The sequence below is a fragment of the Enoplosus armatus genome, chromosome 19 (assembly GCF_043641665.1).
Source record: "Enoplosus armatus isolate fEnoArm2 chromosome 19, fEnoArm2.hap1, whole genome shotgun sequence".
NCBI classification, from domain to species: Eukaryota; Metazoa; Chordata; class Actinopteri; order Centrarchiformes; family Enoplosidae; genus Enoplosus; species Enoplosus armatus.
This window is the reverse complement of record NC_092198.1, coordinates 9635439-9655119: the sequence shown is the minus strand read 5'-3', so window position 1 is coordinate 9655119 and position 19681 is coordinate 9635439. Positions and strand designations below refer to the sequence as shown.

The 19681-nt window shown below is 40.2% G+C and overlaps 1 protein-coding gene across 1 annotated transcript; it reads left to right on the top strand.

Moving 5' to 3' along the window:
- Positions 1–1118: 1118 nt before the first annotated feature.
- stum (stum, mechanosensory transduction mediator homolog) lies at positions 1119–15460 on the top strand. Its single transcript, XM_070926409.1, has 4 exons — positions 1119–1329; positions 11385–11567; positions 13931–13939; positions 15426–15460. The coding sequence occupies exons 1-4, from the start codon at positions 1119–1121 to the stop codon at positions 15458–15460; spliced, it is 438 nt and encodes a 145-aa protein (XP_070782510.1).
- Positions 15461–19681: the final 4221 nt, after the last annotated feature.

Here is a 19681-nt window from a genome sequence, read left to right as displayed (position 1 = left end):
CGGCTATAATGAACTATTATTTTCTCCTGGCCACCATCTCTCTCTGCTCACTCAAATCTCTTGTGAATGTCTGAATGAATAAAATAGATGTAAACAAACAAAACTATAATCTATTAGCATCAAGCTATAACAAACATTTTCCAGGGTCTCCTTTAAGTTCATCCTCTTAATAACTAGAATGGGAGCTGAATGCGTGAAGTCATCCAGTGCAACTATAATCACTCATCGGATTCAGGTGCACTCAGTAAAGGCTTGTTGAATGAGATCTCATTAAACGGTAACACTGGTGCACTGTTCCTTTAAATGGAGTGGAGGGAAGGGGAGAGAGGGAGAGAGAGAGAAGGAGAGAGGGAGAGAGAGAGGGAGATGTAGTAGAAAGAGGGGGGTTGTTGTGTGCACTTTGTCTTTGTCTTGGAGAGGTGAGTGGGTTGATTTGACTGAAAGAAAGAAAGAAAGGAAGACTTCAGAGGACATTACTGGAAAGAGCTGCGCATCTTTCGAGGATTTCTTTTTCTGAAGATACTCAAACAATTTTAAGGGGGAACTGTCACCCTCAACTGTCAACCCTCCTTAAGAACTTGTTGGACATGGAAACACATGGCAGACATCACTGACCTCTGATGAGACAGTGTGGTCACTTTTAAGGGATTTCAAATGAGGATAAGTCAACAGTCTTAAAGAGATTTCTCCAAGAACAAGTCTTGCTGTACTTCGGACTTCTTGGTGGGACCTAAACAGCTGTGAGGTGACATTGAGGGGAAATTCACAATCTAACAGAGGCATTACTGGAGATAACTGCTCTCCAGGGAAGCAGGATATTCCTCGGATCAGTCTGAAGGTTTTTAAAATTGACTTACAGTATATTTCATTGTATTCCTCTGGAATAGACTTACACTACTTTACCATAGACTTACACTACTTTTAAACAACTTGTTGATGTTGTTATTTATTTGCTAGTGAATGTGATTTATGAGCAAGCTGTTGAGATGTACTGCTGAATGTTTTATCTAACTCTCAAAGGAGAAAATCAATCAACAGATTTTTTTTATACCAGCTTAGTGCTAACTATTATTAGTCTTAAGACATAAACCTGATAGAGGAGAAGAAAGAAAAGAGAGATGGCACAGAAAGAAGGAGGAACAGAACAAGGGCGCGTTAAGACCGGGGACAATCTTGGGGCCAAAGCCATGGCAGGGGCCCCAACAGCAGGTGGGGGAGTGGTGGTGGAGGTCAGGGAGAAGAAGGGACCTCTGCGGGCTGCGATACCCACAATGCCTTTCCCTCTGGCTGTCATCTGTCTGTTTCTGAACACCTTCATACCCGGACTCGGTAAGTCTGGGTTCACACTCTCCTCTTCTCTCCACCTGTAATTCACTCAGAACTCGTTGTTTCTGTGTTTCTCTGCGTAAACATCAGAGACAAAGACAAATAGACAAAGTTAAGAAACGAAGAGAGCAAATGTGAGACACGTGCAGGGTTGAAAATAGTGAAATAAGAGAGCGAGCGGTGGTGAAACTGGAAGACAGACGGACATGGAGGGTTTCTAGATGTGATGCAAGCAGGCGTGCCAGCAAATAACAAGATAAACAAACATGAAGACAAAATTAAATAAATATCAGAGGAGAATGTAGAGTGACCATAAAAGTTGCATGGGAAGTTTTCTACGAGCCAAAAATGGATCAGAAAATAAACTTAAACTGTGTCCAGCTTACTTACAAAGTCTCAATTGCTCTACCATTCCCACACATAACTCAACACACAAAAAAAAAAACTACTCTCTAATTTCTATTAACGTTAAATGTACAAGACACATCTTTATCACTCTCAATCTGCCTATGTGTGTGCATGTCTGTGTATTTTCCTGCTTGGTAAAAAGAAAGATAGTGAGAGACCCCATCCACACCTCATGTTAAAACAAGAGTGTCAGGGCGTAAACACACACAGCCTGCAGTCTGCCAGGTGTTAACACACACAGTACATGTGGTGTCTAGATGTCATCACTACACAGGTACAGACATCATCACTGCGGGTGAATACATCCTCACAGCAGGTGGAGACATCATCACGGGTAGAAATCTTGACACTGTAGATGTAGCTTAGAAGCTCATTTTAAACAGGAAATGTTAACATGTAATTATATACATTATCCACTCTGAATTCTGACATTTCAGCCATCACTGTTTCTATTTTCGCCTGCAAAATGACAACCGCGATCCTGCTTGTCGCTCCAAGTTGAACCCGAGCCTTTCCATTGAGCCTTTTCTATTTGCAAGGTTGCAGTTTCAAAGGAAGAAAAATTAGCTCTTTATCAGCCTGCCGTGATGAACTGATGTCCTCTGTGTTGCCTCATAGAGGATCATGGAAGATGATCCTCTCTGCAGCAAAGGTACACATTCATCTGGTGGGCGACTCCCCAACTGATCACCTCATGTGTTTGTTTTTGTGCTCAAGATCACAGTAGAGAAGAAACACCCGCAGCATATATAATATACACCACCATGTGACCAATCATAATACACTATTTCTCTCAGGTAAAAAGTCTGTAAAGCTGCTCAGCCATAACTTCTACCTTGACAGATAATATGATAATAATATAATAATGATAAAAATAAGGTAATATAAATATAAATATAAAATAAGGTATAATGTATCGCTGAGCTGTTGTATTGGATTTTATTCGATTTCTTAGGTGTAACTAATGAAGTGATCAGTGTGTAAAACTCATCTGCTTTGTCCAGGTGCTGAGTTCAAAAAGTACTGTCTGTTTCACAAGGACTAAGTCGACACTGAGTGTATTTTGATGACCCTGAAAAAAAGTTGCTCATTAGTTTTTTGGAAAATTGACCAAATTTTGGTTGGCAATTTCAAATAAGTTACTCCTGGACACACGTTTACAACTCTAAGCGATCCTACAAAACTGGATGCAACATGATGAATTCAAATCCTTTAACTCAGTAGTGCTGAGTCTGACTCACTTTAAACTTTCCAGCCATGTATAACGGTATACTACTTCTAGGTATTCTAGAAACATCTGTCTCATTCTTTCACTATGTGTATTTTGATGCAGATCCAGATCGTTTTCTGTTGTTAGGATGCCTGTTCTGTCCTAACCCCTTTCATCTAATTTCCAGTGCACAATCCTCCACTTGTTTGGATGTCTGTGCATGCGTGTCTGTGTATAGTAAGATTATGTAACAACATCTAGTAGCTAAAGACACACACACACTCAGAATGCAGCATCAACCTCATCGATTTGTTGATCCTCACTTTGTACAGTGGAGCCAGACTGACACACACACACACTGCACACATTCACATGTCACTGAATAACGCTCATGTTGGTATATGAAATCCCTCATAGGTAAGTAACACATTGAGATCAGGCTCATTCACTAATCTAGGTTAGTTCAGTGGTTCAGTTCAAAAGCAGCAGCACTTGATAATAACAACATTCATTTTAGGAAAGCATATAAATATGTAGCAGTTACTGAAGTAAAAATCACATAGTGAAAGACAGAACACTGTGAAGAGAAAACAAAGAAGAAGAAACAAATACAAAGAACACAAATCAACAGAGAGAGAAACACAAACTCAGATGTTTTTCTCTGAAGGAATTACGAGACTGATGTCTCCATAGCGATCACTCAGAGCCGAGTCCATCGCCGAATAACCTATGATGTGTCCTCACCCCTCGCCTCGGATCTATTGGTCATAAATCCTTGGAGACTTATTGTGTGTCTGTGTGTTTGTGTGTGTTTGTCCTCTCCTCTTCATCTTCCATCTTCTCTTTCTCTCTGTTGCTTTCTCTGTGGTCTTTCGCCCGCTGATGAAGGCTTCAGATACCAAATCCGAAATCTTTTCTCTTGTTCATTCATCCTGTTCCTCTCACTTTTACACATATTCAACTGTCTCAACATTTGTTGCAACCTTTTGACGGTAAATGTCGAATCATTGACTGCTTTAAAATGTCACAAACAGCCGTGTGAGAAAACACGGTCAGCAAACACCCTGACCCGAATAATCAGTTTCCCCCACTTATGGCAGGAGTGTTGCCCTCACATGTTGCCTTAAAAACTGCCCCCAACATGTATGAAAAGCTTCAAGGCAACACCTCATCTAGGTGCGTGTATGTGTGTATGTAGGTTGGCCTGAATGCCTTGACATTTCATTGAATAACTGCGGCTAGTTGCCATGACAACACTGACTGAAATGAACACAATGCACACGTGTGTGTTTGTGTGTGTGTGTGTGTGTGTGTGTGTGTGTGAGTGTCAATGTCGTTTGGGTGATTGACTGAGACTGAAAACAGCAGCTTATTCTATTCATCCTGCAGCCAAAATAAAATTTAGAAATGTGTAATTGAATTTGGACAAGAGTCAGAGCAGAACACAATATCCTGCGGACATGCACACACAGGTGTATGAACAAACACACACACACACACACACACACACATACACACACACACACACACACAGACACACATTAGCACTGTAAAATGACAAATAATGTAACACACTTTTATAGCACAACAGATATACAAAGTCTGTTCAGGGCATTTTGTGTAACAGCACCTGGCTCCTTGGTATTGTTTGCTACTGTAACATCGCAGGGAAAAACTAAAAAAACCCTGAAACTTAAAAACTCGCCTGAACTGGAAACATTAACTTTCAAAACGGAAGTCACTTTTTGCAAAAATTACATTGATATATACATACATAAATATAAGGTTCCTAAAATGTAAAACTATTTAAAGTTGACTGTTAGTAGGAGACCAGGGGTTGTGAATTCTGGTCTCTGGTGTTAATGTGAGACACTTTGTGACTGTTACAACTGCTGCATAAACTATTCATTTTAACCTTTTTCTGATCGGTCACCTCTGTGGTTGATGTTTGGTTGAAGGAATAGTTTAACATTTTGGGAAATTCGCTCATTTACTTTCTTGCTGAGAGTTAGATTAGAAGATTGATACCACTCTCATGTTATTGCGCCAACCAGGAGGCAATTACTTTAGCTTTGCATAAATACTGGAAGCAGGGGGAAGCAGCTAGCCTGCTCTGTCCAAAGTTAAAAAATATCCCTACCAGCACCTCCAAAGTTCAGTAACCACATATCTCATTTGTTCAATCCATACACAAACAGAAAAAATGACAAGCTGAGGTTGTGGGAGTTAAGTGCTGTAACTATTCCTCTGGTGAACAACAGCCTGAAGCAGTGAGGCAACCAGGTACAGAGGTACAGTGCAGAAGTACTGCATAGAGGTGCATGGGCGGACAGATAATCTGTCAAGAAGTTGTTGCTGGTACACATATTTTTGAACTTTGGCCAGAGCTAGGCTAGCTGCTTCCCCAGCCTCCAGTGTTAATGCTAAGCTAAATCGAGACTGGCATCGATCTTCTCATCTAACTCTCAGAAAGACGGCAAATCAGAATATTCCTTAAAATGTCAAATTATTCCTTTAAGATTAGATAACTAAAAGTACTTGATTGTGGTTAAGAAAAGATTGTGGTTATGATTAAAAGAAACGCATGTTGACCGGTGAGATCAGATGACATTTCACATGTTAAAGCATGACTTTTTTTTTTGTAATGAGAAAAATTCTCCTCCAAACTAACAAAAAATATGGGTCCATAAATTAAAGATATATAATCAACAAGCAGGTTTTATTTTTCTTAAGCGAGCCTCAAATGCGAAAGAAAAGGGTGTATTTCCACGCCATGGGCTGTATGCAGTCCTTGTGCAGTGTTTTGTTCTATGTTCTACACCCAGAGCTCTACAGCGAGTTGGAGGATTCATTCTGACAACCTCCTTCTCTCGGGTCCGCTTGTTTTAGCTTTACATTAATCCTTCCTGACGTTATGTTGCCTGAACCTTAGATTGTCCCCGCATTGTAATGAAGACAGAGTAAAACTCTTCTGGCGAGTACCACAGAAGCTGTTAATCAGTGCAGTGTAAACTGATTAAAGAGCTGTTGGCTTGGTAAATAATTATAAATACTTGTTACGAAGGAAACTTACAGCTAGTTAATCTAGTTGTATCACGATCTTTGCCATAAAAGGATTGGAAAGTGTGAGGCTTCGACACAGAGAGCTGAAGTCAATGTATGATTTAACCTTCAGTGTGGGAGGCAGAGGTCACGTGTGAGTCTGTGAGTGTGCGCACTTGCGTGTGATTGATGGTATGTGTATTGGAGGCACTGCATAAGTTTACGTGCTCATGTTGACATCTTGCCTCTGGATGTTTGTGAGTTTGTGTGTGTGCACTTCGGGACTTCTATCTATATAGGACCGAAGGGGAAATAGGATGTCCCTCTTGTTTTATTGCACCCTGGAAATCACCACCTACATCATGTATTCTGACTCTGATCAACACTAAGAATGAGTTGCACATATTGTGGATGGCTGTAAGGCTTATAAAGGGCTCTATACTGCACAACATGACCATATTGTTGATTCAGTAGAGAGACTACTCCGGGTCGTGTTAGCTTAGCACAGGGGCTGGAAGTGTGGGGAGGAGACTAGCTCCTGCCAGAAGTGGAGTAATGGCCTCCTGGTAAGGACGGGACTTCTTGAGAGCTACCTGCAGTCACAGCCGGAGCTAAGCTAGCTGTTGCTGTTGATGGTCAGCAGTTTCTTCTAATTCAGGACATGTGACCAAAATACTACGACTGTATTATCAGAATTTGATCCTCTGTGTCCAATAAGATTTGAAAAGTAATGTAATTATTTTTTCAAACAGTGATATCCAATTTCCCATATTTTTCAAGTTGCCCAACACTGCTTTACAGTACACCATCTTTCTCCTTTAATTTCTCCTTTTCTTTCCCTTCCCCCCTCTGTTTTTTGTCTCCTTCTCTTTCTTTCTCTCTGTCTGCCTGTCTTTCACACTCTTACACTCCATCATTAACCTCCCACACTACCAGTGGGTGCTTTGTGGAGTTCTCTGTGTAATTATAGTCATTAGTCTGGGTAATATCAAGGCACACACACATAGACACATACACACACAATCTCCCACATGCGACATACAGAGGATTGAAGAGCTTTCCACACATGGAGGATTGTTAGAGTAGATCTCTCTAACTGAGACGATTAAATGTTTATTAAACCTTTATTATTGCAGTGCAGAGGATTACTGAACACATCTGTTCATTTTTCTTTCCAACAGCACACATTCAGAGACAGCAAGTTATTTCCTTGATGGTTTGCTTTGTTTAGATCAATAATGGGCACTTTGAAAGGCGCTGTAAGAGGTCAGCAGCTATTAAGCATGGAACAGTGAAATAATAGATTTTTTTTTTTACTGCTTTGATATTGCCTGTGGTAAAGAATTAATCTTGCATTAACAGAAGATTTCCTTCAAATGATTTTGGATATTTCCCTTAACGTCCAACTGCTGGCATATTTGAAGCCATGACTTGTTTTGTTCCATTAACTTTTGCTCATGAAACGAGACACTGGTAGGATAATGAGCAAGCACAGAAATCTGATGCTGATCTCTTGGACAATTTCAGCAGAGCAGCTTTTCTCGCTGATCAGACACATATCAGGGGACTTTTCCTGCTTATGAAACTCCAAACCACAGAGATTCAGGTAGAAGCTACAACAATACTGAGAGCAGAACAGAGACGTTTAAAAACAGAGCTTTCTCTCTAGTCTCCAGCACGGACACACAGATGCTGAGATCACAGCTAAAGGGAGGAGAGTGAAGGCTGTGGTTGGCTCCGCAGTGTGTAATGTATTGCTATTGTGAATCGCACCTGTGCAACTTGTAATAGGCTTCTGTAGTTAGCCTCTGTGTGTCCCTTCCAGGTTACTGTACTGAAGCTGTGTGGTCGTCTAAGTGTCATTAAAGCCATGGATGTATAAAGAGAACGGGATACAGCGTCAGAGGCAGGGCTCCCGTTGATTTCTATGAAAGTTGCTCAGTGGCGCATGAAGCCAAAAAATTATATTCTATATAATACAATATTTCTTTAAGGAGTTGGTAGGGACCAAAAAAAGTGGTGTGAATATTTGACTTACATTTATCAGATGGCCAGAAACACAATCCTGCTAAAGTTGCTCCATATCTGCTGGATGTGTGAAAAGGCAACTGTTTGCTAACACGTTCCTCAAATCAACTAAAAGGTGATAATATGTCAGATGTTTGAAAATGTCACCATGGGCTCTGGGTTCTTTGCTTTTCACTATTGCCTGACATTTTATTGACCAAACGCTAAATTAAGCAATCATCAAAATAATAAGCAGTTTAGTAAATGCCAAAAACAATCATTAGCTGCAGCACTAATGGACATAGATGTTGACCATGTTGGCAGTACAGAAAATATCTTCCAACACTAACGATAGAAAGCTACTGTTCAATGACTGGTGCCTAGTAGCCAGACTGTATAAATCCTGTTTTACATGCCAGAGATGGAAGTGATGTGTAACCATTCAGCCCCCAGCTTGCTGTCAATCAGGGCTCATGTCTGGAGGTGGGCAGCTCCACCAGCAGCCAGAGCATCTGCTGGTGGGTGTGGCCTCTGCGACCTGAACATTTCTCTGTCTGATCAGACCATATCGCCTTTGGGTGGAATCTCATTTGAGCCCACTGTTGCTCTTTCTGTGAGATGCTCTGAAATGAGCATCGGCTAAAAGCTAGAAAGGAAAAGGAAATATCTAATTCACCTCTCCTCTTCCACATGTGAACCTTTTTTTTTATCTTTTACTTTTTCCAGGGCTGCTTACTATTCTGGGATTGTGCTTGTACCAGAGTTTGACTTTTTGGAAACCATTCCAGATAAGGCCGGTGTAGGCCATGTGAAAGTAAATATTATGGCGTACATTCAAATTTGTCAGAGATTATGGGACAGTTGGAGTATATCTGGTATGTCAGTGTTTCTATAGAAAGATTCATCATGACAGAGCTCTCAGTTTTTAAGTTGGCTGGCTAATTTATGGTTAATCAGAAAGCGAGATGTGTAAACAGAGAAGCAGACTGAGGGAGAAAAAGTGATAAGAAACTAACTTCTATATGAGTTGACTTTGGCCTTTCCTTGCTCTGAGAAACAAGATGCAGCTGGCATCCCGGCCGCTCTTGCTCCTCCCTCCCACCCCCCACCCCACCTGCTTGGCTTGCTCTGTTATTTGAATTCCTCCAATGTGACAAGAAATGGAGCTGGCAGAAAGAGAAGGGCCAAGGCCATGATGCACACAACGCCCACCAGGCATTTCTTGTGTCGCATTCAGTATTCACAGTTTTCAGTTCAGTGTTTGCAAAAGGGTGCAAAAAGCCTGCAGAGAGAAAGCATCAGCTGATTCTGTGAATAATTTGATTTTGTACAATGAAAATATTTCTCCGACTTAATGACTCCACTAAGAAAACATCTCATATTCAGACAGTTTCAATGAGACTTAATGAGACTTTCGGAATAAATTCTGACTAATTAAAGGCGACTAGAGAACCAAAAGACAGACGAAGGTCTAATTTCATTCAACTAATTTTAACCAGCCAGTTTAGTGACACTTTAGAGATGTTGAATGTAAACTGGCATGCCTCACAAATAAAAATATGTGCAATTATACAAGCCCCATAGTCAGCAGATGAGTAATGTAACATTTTGGGGACAGAAAATTAAGAATAGCTTAAATAGAACAAATATTACTAAATAATACAGAAAGCTGTTTGAATAAGAGGGGAATAAAACTGCTGCAGCCCTTAAATGTGCTTGGGATCAAGATTTGGGTTTCATTTGATGAGAAGGGGGTACACTAGTATGTGCAACGGGGACTTCCATCAATTCTGGATGATGATTCACTGTTAAATGTGTGAATGTCACATGTGTGCTGTTTGTATTCTGTCCAAAACTATATATTTTAGGAGGTACTGTGTTTTTCTGCAATCATTGGCAAAAAGGATTGGGTGACAGAATATCACACAGGATGAGTGACAGGACAGAATTGATACCCATGTGGGAATCATGCTTTTGTACATCTGTCAGAATTTTATTTATTTATTTATTTTCTTTCTTTTTCTCTTTATTTATAAGAACGCCATTTTGTATTTTGGTTGACTGATTTGCAGTACTGTTACATTTCAAAGTCACAATTAAAACACAATTAAAAAGCCAGTGGCCAGTGTAGGTAGCATTACTAAGTGCTACCTACACTGGCAGTAGTTGTCCCGTTAACAGAAATGAATGGATGGATGTCAGGTAGGCTGAAGCAAACACTGCTAGTGAGTCAATGTGAAACAATGCCAAATAAAACACTGTAAAAATCCCATTTTATTTATATCCTATTCCTGAGGAAATGTTGTCATGGGAACATCCTGTAATGAAATAATCTGATTTGCGTGCACAGAGGCACACATGCGTGACACATGCACAGCACACACACACACACACACAGTGCATTTACTGTACAAGGACCGGGGCCTGGGAGGGTCCAGGTCTCCAGACAACCAGATAAGGAGTGATATTAGATTTCATTCAGGCAAACAAGGATTGTCCACAGAGATAATCCTGTTTTCAGCTCAGTGGACGTGAGCATCAATATTTCTGTGCTCTTTTCCAAGGCATGGATCCACTGCTGCCGTGGACAGATACTCACCAACGGCGGCCACTTACGTACTGGCTCGCTTACTCAGGGACGCTGAGTGGACGGTGTGAGATATCGCTGTGTCGAGCGGCTTCAGTTGACAATCTGCCTCACTGTACTGAACCTGTTACTTCCTCTAGACAGGGGAGAGTTTTATTCTGTTTCCAGTGTTATTTTTCAGCTAATGGATGTCTGCAACTCTCCTTGTGACTAGCTATGATTGATCATAATTATTTTACTACATACACAGATATCACATGTCCAGCGACTGCGTTCATTCACAACGCCATCTACTGTATATAATATCTTCTATGTACGATGAACCTTTGGTGATCCGATACTGCAAAACTAATGACATTCCAATTAGTCATTGTCTTTAGTGCTAATTAGCATATGCTAACATGCTAAACTAACATGGTTAGCATGTTAACGTAACCTGCTAAACATTAGCATGTTAGAGTATGGTCATTGTGAGCATATCACTATGCTGACATTAGCATTTAGCTCAAAGCACTGCTGTGAATAACACTGGAATTTACTTGTGTCATGTTTTCAGTAGAGAAGCATCTGTCTCTTCTGGTTTATTTCATTGTAAAGTATGATGTCTGCTAACTGGTGTACATCATTAGAAATTAACCAGAGTGGAAAGTCTTTGCGTCATGTTGGGCTAAACACTTAATGGAGCCAAATGCATTGCTGAAATAGCCAAGTACCACATCAGGGCTGTTAAACATCAAACACTTTTAACGAACTGTGTAGTTTTTGGTTTTGGTAACCGGATGTTTTGCTGTTTTTGTCCCACAGGAACCTTCATCTCAGCGTTCACGGTGCTGTGTGGGGCTCGCAGTGAGCTGATCTCAGAGCGAGGTGTGTGTTGTGTGTTCTGGCTCAACGTGGCAGCCGCCCTCATCCAGATACTGACAGCTGTTATCATGGTTGGATGGATCATGAGCATCTTCTGGGGAATGGACATGGTCATCCTGGCAAGTCAGTACTTGTCTAGCTGTGTTTATCGTTCTGTCTGACAGTCTTCTCTTCTGTGCTCTTCACCTTTCTTTTCTTTTTGTCTGTCTCACGCATGTGGCAGGGTTAGAAACTGAGTCAGGGTTAACATTGGTGTCACACAGTGGTCATGGTTATGGTTAACACAGCCTGTAGAGATTTGAGAAATAGGTCAGTGGAACTCTTGTCACTTTCTATGACCTATTTGTGCCTTTTCTTCACATGATGAATATATAAAGTTCACTTTCCAAGTTATTTTTAGTGAAATATTTAAAGGATAAGTCTGGCAATATTCTAAATGTTTCTAGCTTTTCAACAAATCCCATGAAAAACCAGCAACAAACTGATTCTACTTACAAATATTTTCTGTGCACCCAAAGTCTGATATGTGTTAAAAACACATGTTGACATGTTGCTTTGCTACAATGAATATGGGTACTGTAGTTTGTTTTGACTCCCACACACACTTTCCTGCTGCCGTATATACTTACTATGCACCAAATGTGTATTAATCCGCAGTTGAAAATAGTCCCCAACAAAGAGTAACATTTGCTTTAAGCTACAGTGATCTGCTGTTTTGGGAAACTATTATCCTTTTAAAAAAGGTTAAACAACGTATTTGTGATAAAGATAAAACATTTATGTCTTCAGTAGGAACCCAGGGCTTAGGGCAGAGCCACAGACAGTTTGGGGAAGTCAGTAAGCATTGAGAGACTACGGGTCGGGCTTTGCTCGATCAGAACTAGTTCATAAGGTGTCCACACTCAAAGGCGTCATAGGGAGGAGAAAAATTAAATTTTTCAGTCTCTCCTAAAGGACATTATTAGTGTTGCACTTGGTTGTTAACATGAAAAACGACAGAAATAGTTGTGTCAAGAGAGCTAGAGAGAGAAGTTCAAACCCCAGCTCCTTTCTCACCTCCGCATAGCTGACCAATCGCAGCGTGAATTGGGTGTGAATGTCGCATTGTCGGTTTCGGAAAGTTACAGAAATCTGACGTTGGAAAGGTGTGGGGGTTTGAGACACGTCCGACTACATCCGTCTTTTCATGGGATTTGTTGACAATAAGGACAATATAGAATAACACCAGCCTTATCTTAGCAGCTCTGTACAACACTAGTTTATTTAAATGGTTTTAGATTTTTCTTGCAGAAACATCAGATATAAGAAAGAAAGAAGCAGAGGTAGATGCAGAGAACAGAGATGGAGAGGTTTTACCGCCTTCTCTGTCAGAAAGTCTGAGTCTTCTCCTCAGGCAGACACACACACACACACACACACACACTGTCTCCTTTTTTGTGTATGAGTGTGACTATGTGAGGTAATTACTGCCTGCGTGTGCAACCAAATGTGTGAAAGTACACACAAGCCTGCAAGAAACTGTGTGTGAGGTACAGTAATTGTGTGTGTGGGAGGGTAGCAGCCCCCCTGGTGTGTTTTTGTTCACTGCTCCCTGCTGTTTTTCAGGCTTCTGGGCACACGTCTTATTCAACTGTTCAATTCAACTAAAATCTATACTCCCGTTAGCGCTCGCGGCTAGCAGCTTATTGAATATTTATATTGAACATGAGAACCATTTTCCTGTTAGCGCTGAAGGTCAGATTCTCTGGCTGAAATCATGCATGCCTTTTGCTTCTAACATCAATTATTATTCAACTTTTTATCACCACAATACATGTCTTTGGAAGCTTTGGGAGTTATGCTCTCATTCAGCTATTCCCTCTGTCTTCCTCCACTCTGATAATGTAGCATATTTATCAGCTCCCTCTCTAATGAGCCTGTGTTGCTTATGATCAGTGTATTCTTTCTTTCCATTTCCATTTCTTCTCCCTCTCTTCTCTTCCTCCATCTATCTAATGATTGTGGTATTATCTTCCTCCCACTGATCGCCTTCCTTCTGTCTTTTTCTCTCTATCTAATGATTGTTCCTATTTGATCTTGCCATATCCTTGCTCCCTCTCTCTCTCTCTCTCTCTCTCTCTCTCTCTCTCTCTCTCTCTCTCTCATATTATTCCTCCCACTCTCTGGCCGCCCCATGCCTTAGTTTCTTCTTCAGTTTTTTTTTTCCATTTTTACTCGTTATGTCTCCCTCTGTTCCAGTCTCTGTACTCCTGCTTATTGATCCGGCAAACCAGGGTTCTGTTACTGTGTTTGTGTTCATTTGATCATGTAATGCATCTGAATTAAAGCGAGGCTTCAAAGAGGATGATCTGTGGAAATTCCTCTTTTGGTCCAAAAAGCCTGTTTTGTGTTACTTTAATAGTCAACTTTGAAGATATTCTGTGTGATAATACTTGAAAATAACTGTCTCTCTTGTCTCTTCTCTCCTCCCTCTTCATGAATGAAAGTTTCTGATGGTAGGTGTTTCTCATTTACTCACTAACAGTCCCACAGTGAGTTGATAAAATTGTGGAGGGACATAGAAGCATGTCTCAGAATTAGAGACTTGTCAGCTCGCCTAAATTTAACATAGATATCGAGTCAGCCAAAACAAATAACCACATTTCCCAGGCTTAGAAGTTCTTACAAAAACATTCATTTAGACCTTTCTCATGATCTTTCTTCTGGACCGTACGGGAGTCGCATATTATAAAGTCAGCCTGAATAAATCTCATGAGCTCAAACACTAAAAGTTCATTTTTTACCTTGGAAACAGCACTTTCAACTGAATCACATGGTCATTGTTTGCTGAATTGCCGTGTAGATGGCTCTGTTGACACATCAGCACTTTGAGGACTGTAAAAAAATCACACAGTCTGGATCAGCAGTTGGAGTTTGCTCAGTTGTTCCAAATAGAGATGAGGACCATGTAATATGGTTGAAAGCTCCATGACAACTGAGCAAACTCCATCCACAGATAAAGATAGATGGTGTGTGTGGTTCAAAAGCTCCAGAAAAAGACATTTGTCAGGTTAGGGATGGTGTAAATGATGATTTGACTCACCTACACTTTTAAACTTTTAAGCAAGTATTTAGATTTGGTGGAGAATTGATAAGAAATTTGATGTTTCCCAACAGCTGCCAAGATTTGTTTAAAAGTGCCCAGTAGAGTTTTTAATGTAAACAAAATGATGTTGCTGTTTTTAAAACGTGTGCATCTATGAGGCCTAAAAAAAACTTTCCCTCCCCATAAAATCTTTGCAAAACCAATTTGTTGATGGTGGAATAGTGAGTGCATGTGGATGGGGACCCACTCTTAAAAACATTGCTCCATAGCGCTACTAGTAGTGGAAAAACTCTAGAGGGTAGCTTTAAAAACAGGAGGTAAAGATTAACGGGAGGGATTCCTCTTGATGTTTCGGTTACAAGAGGACTTGTTCATCATCTACTTGAAATGACACCCTTGCTAGCCAAAGGCCTGTTGATCCTTACCAGACCCCAATGACCGAAGCAAACTGACTGTGTGCTTTGTGAGGCTGTTACACTTGTGTTTTTAGAAATGTCGGCCCATTAATAAAAGAAGCTTCCTTTTCGTCACTGATGGAGTTAAAGTGTAGTTTTTGTTTGAAACCATAATACAAGCCAGACTAGCATTGTTGTTGTTCTTTGGTGAAGCTGGGATAATGGCAAAACCTTGTTAGCCAGTACTTGATAAAGCATTAGCCACTAATGCCTAGTTCCGTTTTGGTTGTTGCCAACCTCTTTGCCTTCAATACGCTCAATTAAATTAAATGGAGAAAGGCGATTATTGTCAAAAGTTCAAAGTAAATTGTTTAGTAATTGCATGTAGCCCTTTAAAGCCCTCTTAACTGGGGCCATAAAAGCCAGATAATAGATTTGTTATTCTACAAGCATTAAAAAGGCTTTCTCTCTCTTTTCTTCATCTCCACCCTCTCCCCCCAGGCTACAGAGACCAGGGTCTTCCTCAGGATGTCTGAGAGAGGCCGCGCTCATGTTTGGTGACCTTTACCTTTGAGATGACCTGTAGCTGTCTGTTAAATGACAGAGACATGACAATAAATTAGCCACCAGAGAAAGAAAGAATCAGCTGACTGCTCTGTCGAGTAAAATACTGATTGCACGCTGCTGATTGGTTGAGGCCAGGCCACATTTACATTTGAAGTTGAAGGAGCAGGATGGGAAAAGGGACTGAAACTGTACAGTCACAAGGAATACAACAGATACGTGTGTTTGTATTTTGTTTACTAATCATAACAGTGTCTTTTGATATTTTTTATTTGATCTATTTGACAAAAAACATAAATCTGTAAAAAGCTTGTAGACCAGACCACGTGTTTCTTCATGACAGGATGTAGGAGTAAAAGAAGAGGGGAGGACATGACTGTGTGAGAAAATTAAGATATTGATTCATATTGGCTTGTGAATTTTGCCAGATGAAAAAAAACAAAAAACTGAAAAAAGCTTCAGAAAACGCTGTATATAAAAATGGTTGCTGTAAGAGGTGTATACAACTCAATGATGCATTACATGTCACTGGGCTTCAGCGTTAGATGACACTAGATTTATTGTCACATGGTCTGTTTCAAAGGCTTAAAATGCCGACTTTAGCGTTAGCCTCTAGTGTGCTTTAGTGGCCTTTCCATTGTGACACTGACACCACATCGCTGCTCTGAAAGGGTGCAATATGTTAAACATGTTCCATCTTAAAATCGTTGGGGAAAATTGTGTGTACTTGTAAAACAGCCAGTACACATTCACATTCAACAAAATCATGGTGACTTGCAGCTAAATCTGACAATCGCTGAGCGCAGAATGAGCCATTATTGTGATCAAGCCATACATGGCTCTGATGCTTGCTGTTCAGTAGGTATAGATTCAGGTATAGTATTTTTTCTTTTCAGGCAACGTTTTACTGTGACAGCAAACACATCTTTAACACGCTGTATCTCACTGCTCGTCCCAAGATGCGTGTCACCTTAAAATAACAGGGCTGTGTTGAAAAATGACTCATGCCTCCTGATAATTATTTAATATTTTTCACACCTCTTGAATGTGTAAATCACTGTCAAAGGGATATTACACATTATTAGAACATTTTATCTAATTAACAGTTCTCAAAATATTAGTTCTCAATATTGGCCACTCTGGGGAACCGTAGTCACCACCCCATCTGTAACATTATGACAAAGATACAGTTAGAGTGACGTCATTTAAGTATGAGACCGAGGTCCTCTGTTTGAACAGCTGTTGTTGACTTGTTCGATAAGGGTCACACATCCATGGTAAGTCAAAAATTCCCATACCCAGTCCTAAACACCAGCAGAGATTAATATTAAAATCTGAACATTTTTAGGTTGTTGAATTCTCTGTTTTGTGTGTACATTGTGTATATATTAATGTGTGTGCGTGTGTGTGATCAATACATGGCATGGCCTCAGTATAACTATGTGGGAGGGTCTGCAGGTCATAAGTGATGGTCTCTGTGAAGTCTATCTTGTACAAAACTCAACAAGTTTTAATATTTAACACAACTGCCTTGGAACTGTTGATCCAAACAAAGCCTTTCCCCTGATACCACATCAGCTTCCTCACGCTCTGTGTCACTGGCTCACTTTCCTGAAACACATCCAAGAAAGAGCCTTAAACAAAAGGAATTAAACCATCTAGCCTTAGCCGCAACACTAATGGAAAGTGGTGCACTAAATCGACAACACACTGCGAGCGGAAATGAGTGCTCGGCTCATTTTCTGCTGAACAAACTGAATTGGCTCCAACTAGGCCGTTTGACAAAATGCTACTTACAGTACACCTGAAAAACAGACGTGCAGATTATTACCTCCTGTAATGCGGGACAGATTCAGCAAATGCCACGAAGCATTTCTGGAAAGAAAGTGGCGATTTATTTGTGGTGAAGTCCCAGTATTGGTTGTGCCTCTCCGGAAATTGATTTTACCCTCTTCATTTGATTTTCTACTGGTGATGTATCTCTTTGACTTTTTTATTATTATTATTATTATCCCTGTAGGTTTTAATTATCTTCATTATCATAGCCAAATGCCTTTTTATAGAGTACTGCTGTATTTTGGATGACTCTCACACCAATGTTTTTATGTTTTGACTGTGTATATGTTGTATAGTGTTTGTGAGTGAGAAAGATGATGATGATATTTTATGCCTTACAAGGTGTTTTTGTAGCAGTGATGGTGTTTTTTTGTTTTTGCTTTGTTCAGGGTTGGGTGCAATTTATAGATCTGAAATAACTGTTGACATTTTATTATAATCAACCTCTCCGCCCTAAACACTGATTCTGCTTTGTATTCTAGGGGGAATATTGACTAATTGTAATGTTTTTCTTTTAATGATGGTGGTGTTGTGCTAGCTTTTCAATTGTAGAATGAACATACTGCCATGTACAGTTTTCTGCATGCATAGCTTTGGTGTGAAGTCACTGCATAGAGTAACACACACACACACACACACACACACACACTAACTTAACTATTTTAAGATTGTATTTCTGTGACTTTGCAACACTGGTTTTATTTTAAGCCGTTTGAGGTGACTGATACAACATCTTGCAATTAAAAACGTTTTGGTTCTAATTTCTGAATTCTTGTGACTGAATTGTGCATGTTTGATGAGAGGATTTATCCTCTGAGCCACACACAGCAGATTGTTTACCCCGTGAAACTGAGGAATTCTCCAGCCACAGTTTTTTATAACAAAATCCCAGAGCAGCGCTGATCCTTGTAGGATTCGATATGTGCACATTTCTTATGTAGATAAATGATGTGTGACTTCACATCTGACTTATATAATATGGCTACTGAGCTTGCTGCAAACCATGACATGAAAACTGTCAATGCTGTGGTGTATGACATTTAGCTTAGTTTGCTGGGGCTACAAAATGTGCTCTAAGTTAGTTTTCCAGACTAATTTCTCATTCAGAGGCTAGTCATTTTTTCAGTGAGCAATGAGCATGAACTACTGAATGGACTGTCGTATTCCCCAGAGGAAAGATCCTCATGAATTTGGTGATTCCCCGACTTTTAATCTAGCGCCACCATGAGGTTGACATTTGTAGTTTTGAGTGAAATGTCTCAACAACTGCAGACGTTTGGTACAAACAGTCACGTCCCCCTGAGGATGAACTGTGAAACTTTGGTGATCCCTTAGCTTTCCTCTAGCGCCATCATAAGGTCAAAACTTTTCAATACTTTTGTGACCAATTCCTGCAAAATTCCCATTGGCATCAGCTGTGCTTTGTGTTTAGTTCTAATTAGAAAATGTTAGCATGTTAACGTGCAAAATGGTAAACATGGTGAACATTATATTAAACATCAGCATGTTAGCATTTAGCTCAAAGCACCTCCTCACAGCACCGCTAGCATGCAGCTGTAGTCTTGCCAAATGATAACTTGAGGGGTACATGTTTAGTCCATTTCTTACATTTCTTCAGTTAATCCGACACCACTGAGAAAGAGCCCATGTGGTTTCTCTGAGAACTTTTGTTTTGTTTTTTTGCCTTATTCACTCTCTGTCTTTGTTCGACAGCCGGTCATAACTCAAATGGGATGTAATTTATTAACTTTTCATAAAATTGGTCAAATCGGCCAATGGGTTCCTACTAAAAGACATACAGTAGGATCTTCCTCCAAACAACACCATCAGACACTGCAGAGATAATTTCCAGGTTAGACATAATAGAGTGCTGCAGGAATGAGTCCTAAAACCCAATGAGTTAGCATTTTTACACCTCCGGTTGACTCATCTCGAAGTCAATGGGTTTTTTGAACAGGTTTCAGGTTAGATGCCTGAAATGGTGGTTAACACAAGCTTAAGAGATTTCAATGTTTTGTTCTACGACATAAAATATGTCAGTAAATACCCCACTTGTGAATTTTGAAGCTTTTACGTGTCTAAATTGGCTAAATGAGACTACAGTGGTTGTCGCGGACATTAACCTCTTCATGACGAAGAGGTAGATCCTTCCAGGTTCAATCAGAAGAATGAAGCACTGAAAAAAATTGACAATGTCTCAAGTAAAACTGACGTATCTTGACAATCCCTCAGCTCAGCTGAGAGCCACCTTGTTCAGGTTTCTTACAGCTAGGAAGTGACTTTATCCAATTTAGCTTAAAGGCTCAGAAGTGCACTTCTTGAGTACTCCACACTAAAACTGTATAAAATCAGTTTCC

Bases quoted from the DNA above. Each gene is read 5' to 3' on its own strand.
- stum (XM_070926409.1), top strand. From the start codon at position 1,119: ATGGCACAGAAAGAAGGAGGAACAGAACAAGGGCGCGTTAAGACCGGG. The intron at 1,330-11,384 runs GTAAGTCTGGGT...TTTGTCCCACAG, and splicing joins CACCTTCATACCCGGACTCG to GAACCTTCATCTCAGCGTTC.